This window comes from Mya arenaria, chromosome 16 (genome assembly GCF_026914265.1).
Source record: "Mya arenaria isolate MELC-2E11 chromosome 16, ASM2691426v1".
Taxonomy (NCBI): domain Eukaryota; kingdom Metazoa; phylum Mollusca; class Bivalvia; order Myida; family Myidae; genus Mya; species Mya arenaria.
The window spans coordinates 37,631,296-37,647,333 of NC_069137.1; the positions used below are offsets into that span (position 1 = coordinate 37,631,296).

The 16,038-nt window shown below is 34.1% G+C and overlaps 1 protein-coding gene across 1 annotated transcript; it reads left to right on the forward strand.

Annotated features, from left to right (window-relative positions):
- Window positions 1–5,416: 5,416 nt before the first annotated feature.
- LOC128222119 (uncharacterized) lies at window positions 5,417–9,408 on the forward strand. Its single transcript, XM_052930977.1, has 5 exons — window positions 5,417–5,616; window positions 6,167–6,313; window positions 7,176–7,262; window positions 7,887–8,011; window positions 8,441–9,408. Exons 1-5 carry the CDS (start codon window positions 5,508–5,510, stop codon window positions 8,777–8,779), a joined length of 807 nt encoding a protein of 268 aa, XP_052786937.1. The 5' UTR covers window positions 5,417–5,507; the 3' UTR covers window positions 8,780–9,408.
- Window positions 9,409–16,038: the final 6,630 nt, after the last annotated feature.

The following is a 16,038-nucleotide window of genomic DNA, read 5'->3' on the forward strand; positions in this document are numbered from 1 at the left end:
AATCGCCCCGATATCGACCCGCATTGATATACCAACATCCGGAACGGCTGATGCCTTTCGTATTTGCCTAATCGCCCCGGTATCGACCCGCATTGATATACTAACATCCGGAACGGCAGATGCCTTTCATATTTGCCTAATCGCCCCGGTATCGACCCGCATTGATATACTAACAACCGGAACGGCTGATGCCTTTCATATTTGCCCAATCGCCCCGATATCGACCCGCATTGATATACCAACATCCGGAACGGCTGATGCCTTTCATATTTGCCCAATCGCCCCGATATCGACCCGCATTGATATACCAACATCCTGAACGACTGATGCCTTTCATATTTGCCCAATCGCCCCGATATCGACCCGCATTGATATACCAACATCCGGAACGACTGATAATTAAGTTAACGGTAACATTTACGTTTTGCCGAAGCATATCGAAGACAATTTCCATTCACGACGTGGAAAATGGAAAAATACATATGGTTAAGAAATTGAAAACCGGCTTTAAGCAAAAGCCCTCTGAAAATTCAATGCATGGTTAGAATAGGTGGGAACAAGACATGTATTGCAAATTGTTTTCTTGACTTTCGTTCATTTTCAAATCTTTTTTCAACAAATACAAAGCCTCGAGTGAAGAACTAGTAACAGTCCTACGGTATTAACTAAAAAACCTCGAAGCATGTTTATATCGAAACGTAAACACGTTTATCTACTCATATTAAACGTGCATCAATCAATATATGACCACCTTTAAACACATAGCAACACAAACGGTTTAGAAAATGCTATGTGTACTTGTTGAAATACTTCGACACAAACAAAGAGGGCCAAACATTTCAAAAATATAAACAGCCATGAAAATTCATATATTTCCAAACTTAAACCATAGTGTAAAAAAACCTGTTATACATAGACCATAATCAATCAGAATCCACTTAGCAATGTATGGATGCTTGGATGCTCAAACAGTTTCGCGAAAACGGTGTCTTAAAAATATCGGCCTGATATACCTTCTTAGTAGTATTCAAAATCACCAAATATCATTTAAGTTTATAGTTTAAGAACCACTTTCTTTAACTGATACAATCACCAAAAGATGAAGCAATTACATGAATAAGATACATTCATGATCTTCGAGCTGGTATTTTCAAACTTTGTCATCATTTCAAACGCATATTCCGCACAGTTTCATCTGCTGGTTGGTGTGAACGTTCCAATGATTCTGAATTTTTTTACTGCTGTCTACAACATTTTCATTCAAAATGCTTACAATATAAGTGACCTTTGTGGGTAGATAGATATTTTATTTTCCTCCAATAAATGAGGAGCAAAGAACATCACACTTGAAAAACAAAATACGATACAATGATACTCACACGCACGCACGCACGCACTCACGGACGCACGCACGCACGCACGCACACACACACTCGCACACGCACACACCCACACGCACACACACACACGCACACACACGCACACGCACACATACACACACACAAACACGCACGCACACACATGCAATGGTACGCAGAACATAGTTCAGATACAAAATTATTAGGCGAAGGCTAGACCGAAAGCGAAATTTTAGAATCCACCTTTGCATCACACTTAAGTTATAAGTCAATCATTTAACATATTTTTCATCAATATAATTATGAAAGACATCACAAAATGAAGTGTTATCTACACATTAATGCAGGCCTAGCCCGAAAACGAAGTTACTTGGTATGCAAACTGTAGTGTTGATAAACACTGCCTATTGGCTTTCTAATTTCGACTTAAACAATATTTTACTTGCCCATGGTGCAAATATTTTTTGCAAGATATACATCACTTGGTAAATTTGCTGCAAGTGTTAACAATTGTACGCATTGATTGGCATGGCTTTCCATCCGCAATCCAATACATGTTCTAGTGTTATATTTTGACATTACATAGTCCCACATCATAATCCTCGTGCTAAATATGGTTGAGCAAAAACACAATCTATGCACAATAAGTCTTTCAGTCAATGAATCGCATTTACAACAACGCTGTATGAAGTTATTGGACAGTAAGGTGCACATCAAGCACATCAACATGCGACACAAGGGAGATTATTGTGGTTGCCTTCTGGAAACTTCCCACGGGGTTGACCTAGTTTTCTCCCTTAAAACACTTCGGACAAACGGCCGGCAACAGGTTTGAAATTGACATTGAAATGCTGTGGCCTTAATGAATCCATCCAAAATCGCCTTCCACGTATACGTTGGTGGAAATGTCCCAGTCTGTAAATAGTTGAACAGAATATGCAGCAGCCCATATTTTGACTATAGCCCATACATTTCTGGAATAGTTCCCCTGGACTGGTTATCATAGCCACTAAATATGCATTTCCTACTATTAAATACTTGTTTTGCAAGATATTTATTTGGTAACCGACACAATTGTCCAAAAAATTGCAGCTTCCTCACATCAATGGAATTTTCAATGGGAGCAATCCCTATTGCACAAAGTGACCAGTCTGTACTGCTGCTTCTAGGTAGAGACTACATATACTTCACACAAAACCTGTGCGCTCTTTCCAACTTTAGTAGCAGCGAGGGTGAAATATTTGACCACAACTCGCAGCCATACAAACACTTCGGGAAAACAACAGACGTATATATTGTTTTGACGTCAACGGATTTAATGTATCTGGGTGAACACAAATATTACAAATGCTTATAAACGTACCGCGCATTTTAACACACGCGTCGTCGATGGTGTACGAAATATTGAGATATGCGTCACATTTATTTCCAAGATGGGTATAGATTTTTTCCTCATTGATGATTTTCCCTCCCAGTGTCATTGTTCTCATCTCTCTTTGCATTTAAGTATCTGGCTCCAATTTCTCGAAATGTTTTAAGCTTAACAGGCTTAAGTAACTTATTTAAATAAGTCAGAATACATACTGAAATTGAATTTTGATAAAATAATAAATTAAAATGAAAAATGGTTAATTGTGATTATCATAAAGATAATTCGTATCTAAAGTATAAAAACACTGAAAAGATACATTTTACTAAAATTATTGAAAAACAAAAATAATGAGCTGAGTTTAATCCCGTTATAAGGGATTAAGAAGTTTCGTGAAATTGGGGCCTGAAGTTTGCTTGAAGTGTGTAAAATCTCTGAAATTAAAGGGACACTCCATCTCTCAGGTCCGTATTGTTTATGGTAAACAATTATCTACATTTTGAATTTTCAAACGGTTGATACCCGTTTCATGTGTAATCAGCAGTATAATATTCTTTCTTTTGATGAAAATGAAATTGCAATTTGGACGGTGAACAAATAGATAAATAATTCCCATAATTTTGTTGCCAGCACCATGGAGTGTATGAGTGCAGTTCAAAAATAAATCATTTATTTAATATCATCAATATTTGCGATAAGACATTTTCAAATGCTAGTTATATTTGTAAAGCTGAAAATTGAAAATTCCACGTTTATACAGTCGTTAAGACTCTTACCAATGCAAAAAATGTTTGAAGGACCAAAACATAAATGATGAAGAAAATCAATTTATATTTATTCTACCCGTAATTCAGCAAATATGCGCGGGCAAACCCTGATAAACTCTCATTAACAAAAACAACAAACGACGAAACCAACACAATGTTATTTAAGCGTGCTGTAGGAAAAGGTATATATATTTTAACGGTAACTTCAGTTGAAGTTATTATATCAATCATGTTGCATACTTATAATACTGAGCATTATTAGCCGGAAAGTAATTCATCCGACCACTTATAAAGAAAGAATGGGAAACATGGACATCTCTTTGTAAAGATTATTGTTAGAAATAAGCGAACAATATCAGATACAAACGCATCAAGTGTCATGATCATTGTTTTATTCAAGTTGACAATAAGTACTACATCACGCCACTTAATAATACAATCACATCATATGAGAAAACACATTTTGTTATCGCTTAAATTTAATTGTTTTTATGAGTGTTTCATAAATTCTCGGGACATTGTTTTTTTTTCGACATCTCCTGCGTACTTGACAGCATGAGGGTACGGAAAAAGGCAATTAAACATTATATTGAGATATTAAATAAGTATTCTTGATTTTAAAGGATAGTGAATTATTCCGCTGCTAAGTAGTCATTGTAATAAAATTAAAAGGATATGCATGTTTAAAGATTATCTAATAATGCATTAACATTACAAGACATTAATGGACAGAGCCATCATAGACAAAGATACATTGATCCAAGTATAAAACAGAACAGAGTGGTGTCAATAATGACATATATTTATAAGTTTTATGATTCTAATGGAGATATTCTGTACACAATAGTCAGTTTTTGGAAATACTTTAGTTTTCAATATAACAGCATTGTTTTTGGTGTCATGGGACAAACCAACACTTAATAATACATCCTGTTTTAAACTATTTTAACCTTAACCTATTTCCGTCTGCCCTTTTATTTTACTGCTGCATTTTGTTCGTTTTGCTTTTTGGTAATTCTATATTATTTTACATGGATTACATTTCAATAAAATAAAAAAAATAATCAATTTGTATTCACTTGCCAAAGCTGTTATTCTTTAATTCGTATTTGTTTTCTTTCAGTACATTTATTTGGTATTTCTCGTATTCATACATCTTGCAACGACACAAGAGTATTTTCAACATAACCATTTTGTTATTTGCACGTTGCATCGTACATTTTGTTTTATCATGGAACTTGTCTTAAGCACCATCGACTGACTCCACCTTTCTTTGTCGGTGAAGAGACATTTGCTTTCTGGTGGTTTATGTCTATTTATCAGTTAAACAAAGTCAATTTTTCAATTTTTTAAACATTAAAAATATCAAAAATTTGTGTTTCCATGTTTTGAAAATTTAACCCTCTCACGGTTCCAATTCAAACATCAACGCGCACAGGGCTGCGGCAAAATTTCAATTCAGTTCGGAATTTCGAAATTTCTCAAAAAAATGTGATTACATGTATATTACTTTCAATTCCAAATGAAGGCATGTAATGAAAAGAACCATTTTTGTGTCAGTGTAAGATTACAATATATTTCACCTAATAAACACAAGAAGTGAATATTTCACTCGTGGCTACACCACTCGTAAAATATAACATTTGGTGCTCACTCGGTGAAATAGTTTACGATCTTACACCAAAACAAACACTATATATATTCATATAAAGATGTCGTTATGAAAAAGTCGCACAGTCTTACTTGCACTTGATGTTTTTTTTATCAAGTGAACAAATTCCAAGTACTCAACAATAATCATTGTCTTGGTTGAACAATTTAACCACTTAAATCTGAAGCACGTGAGGTATTACATAAGTACCAGCATCATTGTTTGATCGAAACTGGTACTCAGCCATGAAAGTATAAAACAGATAGTCAGTTAACAACTGAACAGAGCCTGCTCAAATGGCATTCGTGGTTTAAACCGAATAGAAGGATTATTCTGAGCAATATTTGTTTTCAACTGCAAATATGTCGATAATCCTTAATCTCGTTATTCTTGCCATGGTCGTTCAGGTGTCTCAGGCCGCCTCTCTCACGTTTGAATGGGAATCTCTTCAGGTCACGAAGGACACTCAAGGTAAGATTTTATGGTACTATTTTGAGGTTAAGATTTTTTTTAGATTTTAATCAAATTCATGACTTTAATAATTTCTATTTGATTCAGTCGAATAGTCGGGATATGGGGATTAATATTAACGTATAAAATACATCAAAAACAAGTTGATAAAACCGTACAGTGTCCGGAATAAAATGAAATGTTTAACGTTATAGAATGTACTGTACTTAAAATTTAACATTTAATTAATAATTCATGTTTCCGAACTTAACGTTGAACTACTGTTGTTAAACGTAACTCCATTGACAGACAGTTTTTCCATTCTTCGTAGGCAAGTACAATTTTATGGATTTACGGGGGATACCACAATACAAGCAAATGTTTGTTAAAGCGACACTCATTTCAAAATCAATACATACACATGTACGAGTATAACAAACATACATTTTGAGTAATAAACTAAATAATACATTGATGAGAAAGATTAATTACTGATAACAATATTTTGAACATGTATTTAATAACATGCTGTTATGCTTTCTGCCTTTAATTGGCAATGCTCTTGTTTCAGTCGGTGAAGAATATATTCCCATCCATGATATCAGTAGTAAACATAGCTTCGATGATACCCCTGAAGTCGTGGACGATGACACTGACGGAGGCCCCATGTGTCACAAGGAAATATGCAAGATTTGTAAAACTTACACTCGTCATAAAGGTAATGATCGTAAAATATGATTGTGCTTTTGATTGAGATATCTTTGTACAATTATGTGTATTATGTGCCTGCTGACCCTACACCGGTTCGGTATTATTTGAAAATATCTTATTCCGGGTCTTATGCGTAGAGAAAGTATATCTAACGGCTCGATAAACATGCTTAACATTTATTGATAGCTTACATTGAATATATTGGATATTTAAATTGATAGTTTACAATAGATACACTGGAAACCTTAATTAATAGCTTACATTGGATAAATTGGATATTTTAATTGATAGCTTACAGTGAAAACACTTGAAACCTTTATTGATAGCTTACATTGGATATATTGGATATTATAATTTATAGTTTACAATGTATACATTGGATACCTTGATTGATAGCTTACATTGGATATATTGGATATTATAATTTATAGTTTACAATGTATACATTGGATACCTTGATTGATAGCTTACATTGGATATATTGGATATTATAATTTATAGTTTACAATGGATAACTTAATTGATAGCTTACATTGGAATTGATGGATACTTTAATTGATAGCTTACACTAAAACACTGACTACCTTAATTGATAGCTTACAATGAATACACTGATATCTTAATTTGATAAATTTGTCAAACACTGCCATTTTCATTAAAATTTGCAATTTACTGATATTTTGAAATTATTATGCAGTAGAATGCAATAACAGTGTAAATAATACGCATAAATAACAACTTCCCTGTTGTATTTTAGTACTACATAACATAATTACGTATGAATATCCGATGAAGAATAATATTTCTCACCCTAATAAAAATCCGCTTTATTCAGCATGTTCATCGTATATCTTGTTTGTCATATTCAGCGTGTGTAATTGCAAAGGCCGTACACAACGCGATGGAAGTAAAGCTGGTTGCCAGCAGACATGTACTTGTAAAAGGGAAGATAACAAGTAAGTTTATGTATGTTTTGGTTAAAGGCATGTTTGTCATGTTCAGCGTGTGTTATTGCAAACGTCGTACACAACGCGATGGAAGTTAAGCTGGTTGCGAGCAGACATTTACTTGTAAAAGGGAAGATATCAAGTACGTTTGTATATGTTGTGGTTGAAGGCATGTTTGTCATGTTTTATCCCTGCTCCCTTGTTTATTTACATGGTGACATAGCAGGAGTAGATTTCCTGTGTGCATGTTTATTGGCCCATTGCCATTTGGAGTGCCGTTTTTAGAATAGATAATCGCATTGTTCCACTTCTGCATTACACATTATTGAATGGAACTGAATGGAACTGATAAAATAATAAGCGATTTTGATTTTTACATATTTATACATAAACTATTTATAGGTATGCAAGTAAACAACAACAATGAATATTTATGTAATAAATTTACTACTATTTGCAAATAAAGTCATCGAAACGTGTATTCATTCAGCTAAACAAAGAACTTGATATATTAAGTCGGAAATAAAGCCAATATCTTGCAAATGCTTAGGAATTTTGAAACGCTTAATCAATTGCAAGGAGTAGCATCCTTATTACTATTGTTTAAAGTCTGTATCGTTTTCCTCTTTCCAGACAATACGGATGTCTCCTTCTGTGTTAATCACGTCATGAAGCACCCTGACATCAAATCAGTCTGTATTGTTGCCAGGAACATCAGTATTAAAGATATGTCAGCCTGCGTCAATATCACAGCTCAGGTAAATTTGTTTTCAACGTGTTTACACACATATATTTGTGCAATAATTTATTTAAGACCCAGATAACATATAAAAACAATCAAAGTAAAAAACTAAAGAAATACTTCAAATATAATATTTTATTTTTTAATAAAATACGTGATTTTGTTTATCAATACGCCGTGTGCGTTATGACAGTGTTAACTGTACGGCAAGTGTAGTAACTGCTATGTCAAGTTTGATATTTGATAAGCTTATTGAGAGCTGAATTTTCTACCTTCTGTACCCTGTGCGTAGGAGTGCTAAGCCAAATGATTTTTAAACAAAACAATTGTCATTTTGAAATTCAACAGAATTGTGTATGTCATCTACTTTAGATCCAATTGTATAAAACATGCATGGTTAAAATAAAATTTGTATTATACTATTAATATACAATCAATATTTAAGATAAAACAGAAAACATTCAACGAGGCATTTGGCTGTTTCAAAATACCAAACAAAGTTGACGAGATGCAGGCGTTTGACTCTCTCGACTCAGAGGACATCGATGTGGTCACAGAATATCCTGACTCAGATGACAACGACGTGGTAACAGAATATCCTGACTCAGATGACATCGACACGGTAACGGATTCGCTCGGCTCTGACGACGAGGATGCCGAGTCTGCTACGCTCGAGTTGGACGCATTCAGTCCATTTGAAACAGAGGACAATCATCCTTCGGCAAGGCTCCTGAAAGCGATGCTGACCTTCTTGAAAGATCTGAAAGAAAAAAAGGCAATGTAGCGAGGACGTATTGTTTTGAACATCCAGTTCTATCAAACATAACTCCGAGACTGCTGTGTTAATATTATTGTTGAAGTTTATGCTTCCTATGAAACTCTTTTCTTAGAATGTAGTCGTCTGCATGCAATCATTCTGAGAGTCAATGAAGGTTTACGTGATATAATTCAATCAAACCGAGACTCGAGACTGCTATGTGTATAGTTTTGTTGATGTTTGTGCTTCCTACAATACTTTTTCAAAAATGTACTCGTCTGCTTGCAATCACTCTAAAGTCAATGAAGTTTCACATTAAAACCCCTGTTTGACATCATTCGATCATTCCGAGACTCGAGACTGCTGTGTCTATACTTGTGTTATATAATGTGTTTTTCCAAAAAGGCGATGTGTCGTAAAGATTCGTTATTTGCTGTACATTTTGCAATACTTCAATGCATTTTGTGTGTTCTTAATACAGATTGTCTGAACGGATATGTCTATTGCTATAAATATAGTATATATTGTGTTGTGTGATATCTTGCACACATGTTACGCATGTACAAACTGGACATGTGCTTCTTTACACGCTTATTTGTACCTACACTAAATAAAGATAACAACGCATAAAATGCAATAAAAATGTTTGTGTTTTATTACGCTGTATCATGCATATTGGGATTATATTAGATTAGCTTTAAAGAAGCTGACGTACACTATTTCTAAATCAATGATGTCGATCATTCAAAATGGTCGCCGAAGTACACGATTTCTTATTATTATGTTTTAAAAATAAATCAATGATCTCGTTCAAAATGGCTGCCGAAGTACACGATTTCTTAAAATAATGTTCTAAAAATCAATTAATGGTCTCATTCAAAATGGCTGTCGAGAACATTCCCACCATTGAAGTTTGTATATGAGCAAGTCATGTTGGGAAGGTTTGAAAATAAACACCCCCAACAAAAGGGCTCTAATGAACCGGTACTGACGTGTATATTTATGAATATGACCTATAAAAGTTATTTTGGTTCGAGTAACCCTAACCTACCTACAAATAAATGTAGGCGGCGAACATTGAATATTGAAAAAATGTGTCAATAATTATGTAGTTTAAAAAGCTTTGTACTGATAAAAATGATATGCTGATTTTAAACACCATCACCAAATGATGACAATAACGTTGCTTACATAAACCCTAATTAAAAGGGCTACATACCCTATCAGTTTGTGGACAAGATGTCATTCTCGCCACATAATTGTATTTTGGCCTATTGTGAATTATGGCTCGGAATTGTTGATCTGTTGAATTACAAGTTAATTGTACTACGCAATGGACACAGTGAATGTCATACCAAAGGAAATATTAGCACAAAAGGACATTGATTTAGGCAGACTGTTAAGGCTACTCATGAACCTAGAGGGAATGGACCAATATAGCACCACCATGGTTTCAAATGAAATTTGTTTCCGGCGAGAATCGGACAAATAATGCAAACATTAGGCTTAAAGAATACTGTGAAACAAGTGCTTTTCCCAACCCTCTTGCCCTCTTTTTAAAGCAGGCATGAACACTAATAGTTACAAATACAATGACCCTTCACGAACGTAACGCAAAACGTTCTATACACGATTATGAAATGTCACAAACTACAACAATTTGGAAATGTCCACTCTATTTCATTTTGTCAGGTTCTTATTTAACCTGATCGTATTAATTATAGTCAAAATACCCGCGCTCAATTTCGATCAACCTTTTTTAATTTAAATTGGTAAAAAAAAATTATGCAATTGCACACATGGCCTTTCAGAACTACTCTTTTTTTGTTTTCTGTACATCTCAAGTGCATTTGGAGCCACTTAATGTTTTATATGCACAAGTATAAGCATTAAACAAAGATGTCATGGGAGTCATAACATTGAAAATGGAGGCTTTGAGCAGAAAGATAATCTACATTGTTAGATTTTATCTACCCAACAACCCAAACAGCTCGCCATACAACTAAATGATTAAACTATATATTTACAAAAGACCTGTGCACGAAATGACATTTTCAATCTGTGTAACGAAGGAAGTCTTTGCATGTCGGGGTGATGTTTTCAGGGTTAGTCCGGACGGTGTAATGTGACTCACAGCAGAAGGTCAATTCAACGTTCGCACTCAGACACAGTACGTTGACATGAGTCACGTGTATATAGGATGACTTTACATATTGTTAACATATGGACACCAGCGGACTTAACACGGGTCTCGGTCTTAATTTCAGTGTTATTTTTGAAAAAAAATAATGAATTGTATGCCTACCTGATATTACATGATTTTTTTGGTTTGTCCATATTTTAAGTTTTAGTAAAATATTTGTACCTACTACACAATCATCGGGATTTAGAAGCACACCAAGCTTTTAAATTATATTGATTAAATATTGTTGTTCGATGCGCTCATTAATCAGGGGATCGGAAATTCAACTGATCAACTTTTAATTCCATTTGGTGGACATTTTACTGCCCGTACTTGTTGGTTGGATTGCTAACACAGTGACCTTTCACATGGAATATGAAACACAAAAACTTGTCTTATCATGTTTTGACTTAAGCGTCTAATTTTTATAACAGTGCTGTAAAATGTACGAAGGTATTTGCAATAATGCGGTTCTGCTTAATAGAAAACATATTATTTTAAAATACATTTTTTTTAAACCGACTTTTAATACTGCGGATCAATTACCAAAAACCAAGAGCATTGCATATAAATGACAACATTCGTCCATTATTCAAGGAAAATACAACATCTATTTTAGTCTGATAACTGATTATAGAACACTTTAAATGGTATCGTTGGTCTTAAGATCAGTATTCAGTTGTGGGAGCAGTCTTTGTAGGTTAATAATTAATGTTCTCAATATAATTCATAACATCGGCATTGTCCCCTTAGCTGTCATAAATTGAAATCTATTATCCAAAAAAAAAATCAACAACACAATGCGGTAAAGTACATTTGACAACTTATTTCAGCTTAATAAATGAAGAAGAAAGAAACATGTCAAAAACTAGATATTTTGAAATGACAAAATCAGAATGTATTCATTTTGGCCATCTTTCTTAAGTTAAGCGGTAAGGGGTAAAAGCATGCTGGATGAAATGTCAGTAAATTAAAATTATTTCTTAACTTAATTACCTTAAATTATTACCTTAAATGTGGTAATAAAATGTTAAAGGGGCAGTACTCCATATGATAAAAAAGCGGGAAAAAAAATTGTCGAAAAATGTCATCAACTTGGCATCGATGTTTACAATGCATTAAAACTTACTAACTGAAGTACCACATAGTTGACAATTTATTTACGTTTAGCATTTATTTCGTATTTTTCCATTATATAAGATTACTGGGTATGTCTACCAGGTAGAAGTCATTCCTTATGCGTGATTGTCTAGTCGGTGTTATCACGTGATATTACCGAGGTAGGTGAATAGCTTAATTGTGTCACCCGATTTGAATAAGCCTTTGTAGCGCAGTGAGTAAGGCGCTGGACTACTATTTTGAACCCGGTCTCCGACACAATTATTTTTTACATTTTGTTACTTTTTTTACAACTATGATATCAAAGCGTAACACGTTCTATTAGATACTTGTCCTGAGATTCGTTATAGAAAAAAAAACTTTTTTGGTGCCAATCTGTGACACAGTCCCTTTAAGTAGACACGTGGTACAAATTAAAACCCAAAAACAAAAAACAATCACAACAGAAAATATATTGAAGACCATGCCTCGATTCTGTCTTATTTCAAGCTGCTTTTAATATATCTCAATTATGCCATCCTTTCAAGCTGCTGATATTATATCTCGCTTCTTTTAAGCTGCTTAATAATTTATACTAAGTCCGACTTCTTACATTAGTTCAGGCTGCAACTACTGTCTTATTAGATAACTCGTTCAAACTGCTTATAATACTTCTTGCTGTTTTCAGTCGTTCAAGCTGATTGAACTGTCTCGCCTTTTTGCACTCTTTTAAGCTGTTTATACTATGATTCGCTTCTGTCAATCTTTCAATTTGCTTATACTAGTGCATAGGCAGTTATGATTTGACTATTTTAACTCGTCATCAGGTGGTGGATAAGTTGGAAGTTCTATGACAAAGTAAGTTAGTGGGACTATCCGATGGGGTAAGATAATGTCTTTGAGCAAATATAAAAGTGAAGAAGAAATGTAGCTATCTCCAATCCCTCCACATTGGGAATTATGTCTCATTACTTTATTATTGTATGTTACTACGCCATACTGAAATTAACAGCTGTATGTACCTCACACATGCTGTATGTAACTCATACACATTGTATTTACTGCACACTTCAGGTACGTTAAGCACACATGTGCTATGTACATCATACATGGTGTGTGTACAACACACATTGTGTAAGTACCTTATACATCATGTAAACCCCCAAGCCATAGTGAATGTAACTCTCGTATGCTGAAAGTACCTCACATATGGTGTTTGTCCTTTATGCGTGATTGCACAGTAGTGCCTTAACAAGCCTCGTACAATCTTGTGCAAACGGAGCAAACTTTCTTGAAAGAAATTCTTCAAACCAATGTTCACGGTGAAATTGAGCTGTGACGTTCTGTTACAAACTTAAAAGGGGTCATACTCTGGTCGAAAGTTCTTTACATCCGTCCTCTTGTGAAGTTCAATGAAACAGTGATTTTCACTCTGTTGGCGGTGCGAGTTGAAAGTATTTCGATCATTACAAACAAATCTTATAAACGATATGTTTAATTACATAATGAATCATTTTTTTAATTTTTATTTTTTGAAGAAAAAAAATAAATAAATTTCTGCCACGAAATGACCACACTGTTTTGTTATTGAAAAAACAACTATTTGATCACAAATGTTAGTGACATTATTTTTATCAAATTATCCTGACCATTAAGTCCGGTCTGTGTTGCATGAGGCTCTAGCGCTACATATAATAATCCTGATACTAATATATAAAGCAAGTAATTTCACTTTACTTTATAAGAGATCTTATTTAACTTTTGATGATATTTCATAATTATAACAAGTATTATGTTTGCCTTTCAAATGAAATGTTTTGGAATGACCTATGAACGAGCTTTTTTTGTAAAGTTTTGATTGTTTTTGCGTGTTTGCTACTCTCGCATTTTGCAACATTGTTAATGTGTACCTTTTATCACATGCCTGGAAACTGTTAATTATAAAATCACTATTTGGAATAAAACTGATATGGAATTGTGAATGAGTTTGAAATGAAATACCGAGTGTTTTGAACTAGTCTGAATAGTGTGCTTTCCAGCACTCCTACATTTCCTTCTTCTTCCCACTTGAAAGGTCTCCTATTTTTTCCTACAGTTTGGTAATTCTTTCATAAAATCCGTCATAGCTGTGAAAAACATCAACATCATGCTATATAGAATATATAATAGCAAGTTCTTAAATAAATGAAAAACCCTATGTTTCCGTACCTCTCACGCTGGATATATTTATGTAGTTTTTCATATAAACATTTATACCAACTTTTTAAGGGATACCAACTGTATAAGGGGTCAAACACAACTGCAAACCCCCGATTCTGTTCGCCATAGAGTCACAAAGTATTTTTTTCATTAGCAGCATCCAAAAAGGTAAATGTATCATTTCGTGTTTCCTACGGTGGAACATAGGTGACATCCGCAACACTACATTTATAACATGGCCATAACTTAGTTAATTGAGACCACAACTTAGTAAATTGTGGCAAAAAATAAGTAACTTGTGGCAACAACTTAGTCAATTGTGACCACAACATTATAACTTAAGGCCTCTGTGTCACCGTTGTTTCCTAAATGAAATGGGTTAAAGATGTATGAAACACATCTGACATCTACTGAATTAATCAGACACAAGAACTGAGAATTTAAAATTATAATGCAATAGGAACACCGATATCATTCGTTTCTGTTTTGCTTTTCTCGCCTAAGTGAAGTGATCACTCCAAATTGAAGACAAAAGTTTTCATGATGTTTAAAATTTGTTTCACTCGGTTGTTGGATAACAAATGGTCATTTCTCATATACATGTACAACTAATTCCAGTTTCAGATTTATTAAAAAGAAGGCAACAGATGACAAAGTACAAATATGCATAATCAATAGAAACAACAATATACATTTGTATAAGAAATGTCTCATGAAACACAATCAGAAGCAAAATATACAAGAACTATATGTCAAAGTAAATAAATACGAGAATAGTTTTTAGCTAGACTAAGGAGGTCTTTACTACTCGCCCCAGCGTCGGCATCCGGTTTAAAATTTAGGGCAACTTCGGATTTTCACTTATATCATCATTATCCTTCATTCATTTCACTTAATACTTCACACAGTTGTTCAGGGCCAAAACATGAGGTTAGATAACTCGATATTATCCTTTATACAAATTATTGCCCCGATTGACTATCATATATAGGAAAATATTTAAGGGCATGTTGGGATATTTATAAATTACTTCTTTCCCACTCATTCAATAGACTTAATAATTCACACAGTTGTTCAGGACAACGCACAATGAGGTTACACAAATCCTTTTTATCCTTAATACAAGTAATGGCCCCTGACTGACTAAGAAACTTCGGTTAAAGTTTCAGGGCAAGTTAGGATTTTAATAAAAACACTTAATACTTCGCCGGTTAATGACGACCATCTTGCAATAAGTTCACATAACTCCATTTTAACACTAAATTATGACTCTTGATTGATTTCTTTGAGTTTTTGACAGGCACATTTTAATATTCTTAACCAGGTTTTCATAAAAGGAATACAAGTTATAAGACTGACTTGCGTCATTGTTCGGGGCAGGCTGGTGGGAGTGCAGCGTCAAAGTCACCTTATCTATCGAATAGTTTCAGTAAGGTTTGACTTAAAGTGACCAAACTTGATATATACGAAGAGTTTATGAAGACCTTTCATGGAAATGCCTTTGAGGCACCTTGGATCAAGGTCAAGGTCAAAGTTACTTTTAATAGAAAAAATGTTGGTATTAACACAAGTAAGGGTCTATATATTGAGACCAAATATATATATAGGAAAAGTTTATAGAGACCTTTCCTGAGATTGTGTTTTGGGCCCAAAATGTTATGGTCTAGGTAAAGGACACTTTTGCTAAATATAGAAATATGGTGAGTATTAGTCACTATAACTAAAGATAGATTTCTGTTTGGTACTGAATAACTTTAGTTATGGTCGACATACAGTGACCAAACTTGATAAGTAGGAAGAGTTTAAT

What these genes read in the sequence shown, in the direction of transcription:
- LOC128222119 (XM_052930977.1), top strand. Translation starts at nt 5,508, where the DNA reads ATGTCGATAATCCTTAATCTCGTTATTCTTGCCATGGTCGTTCAGGTG. An exon ending in GGTCACGAAGGACACTCAAG is followed by an intron (nt 5,617 to 6,166) that starts GTAAGATTTTAT and finishes CTCTTGTTTCAG; the next exon opens with TCGGTGAAGAATATATTCCC. An exon ending in GCGTCAATATCACAGCTCAG is followed by an intron (nt 8,012 to 8,440) that starts GTAAATTTGTTT and finishes TCAATATTTAAG; the next exon opens with ATAAAACAGAAAACATTCAA.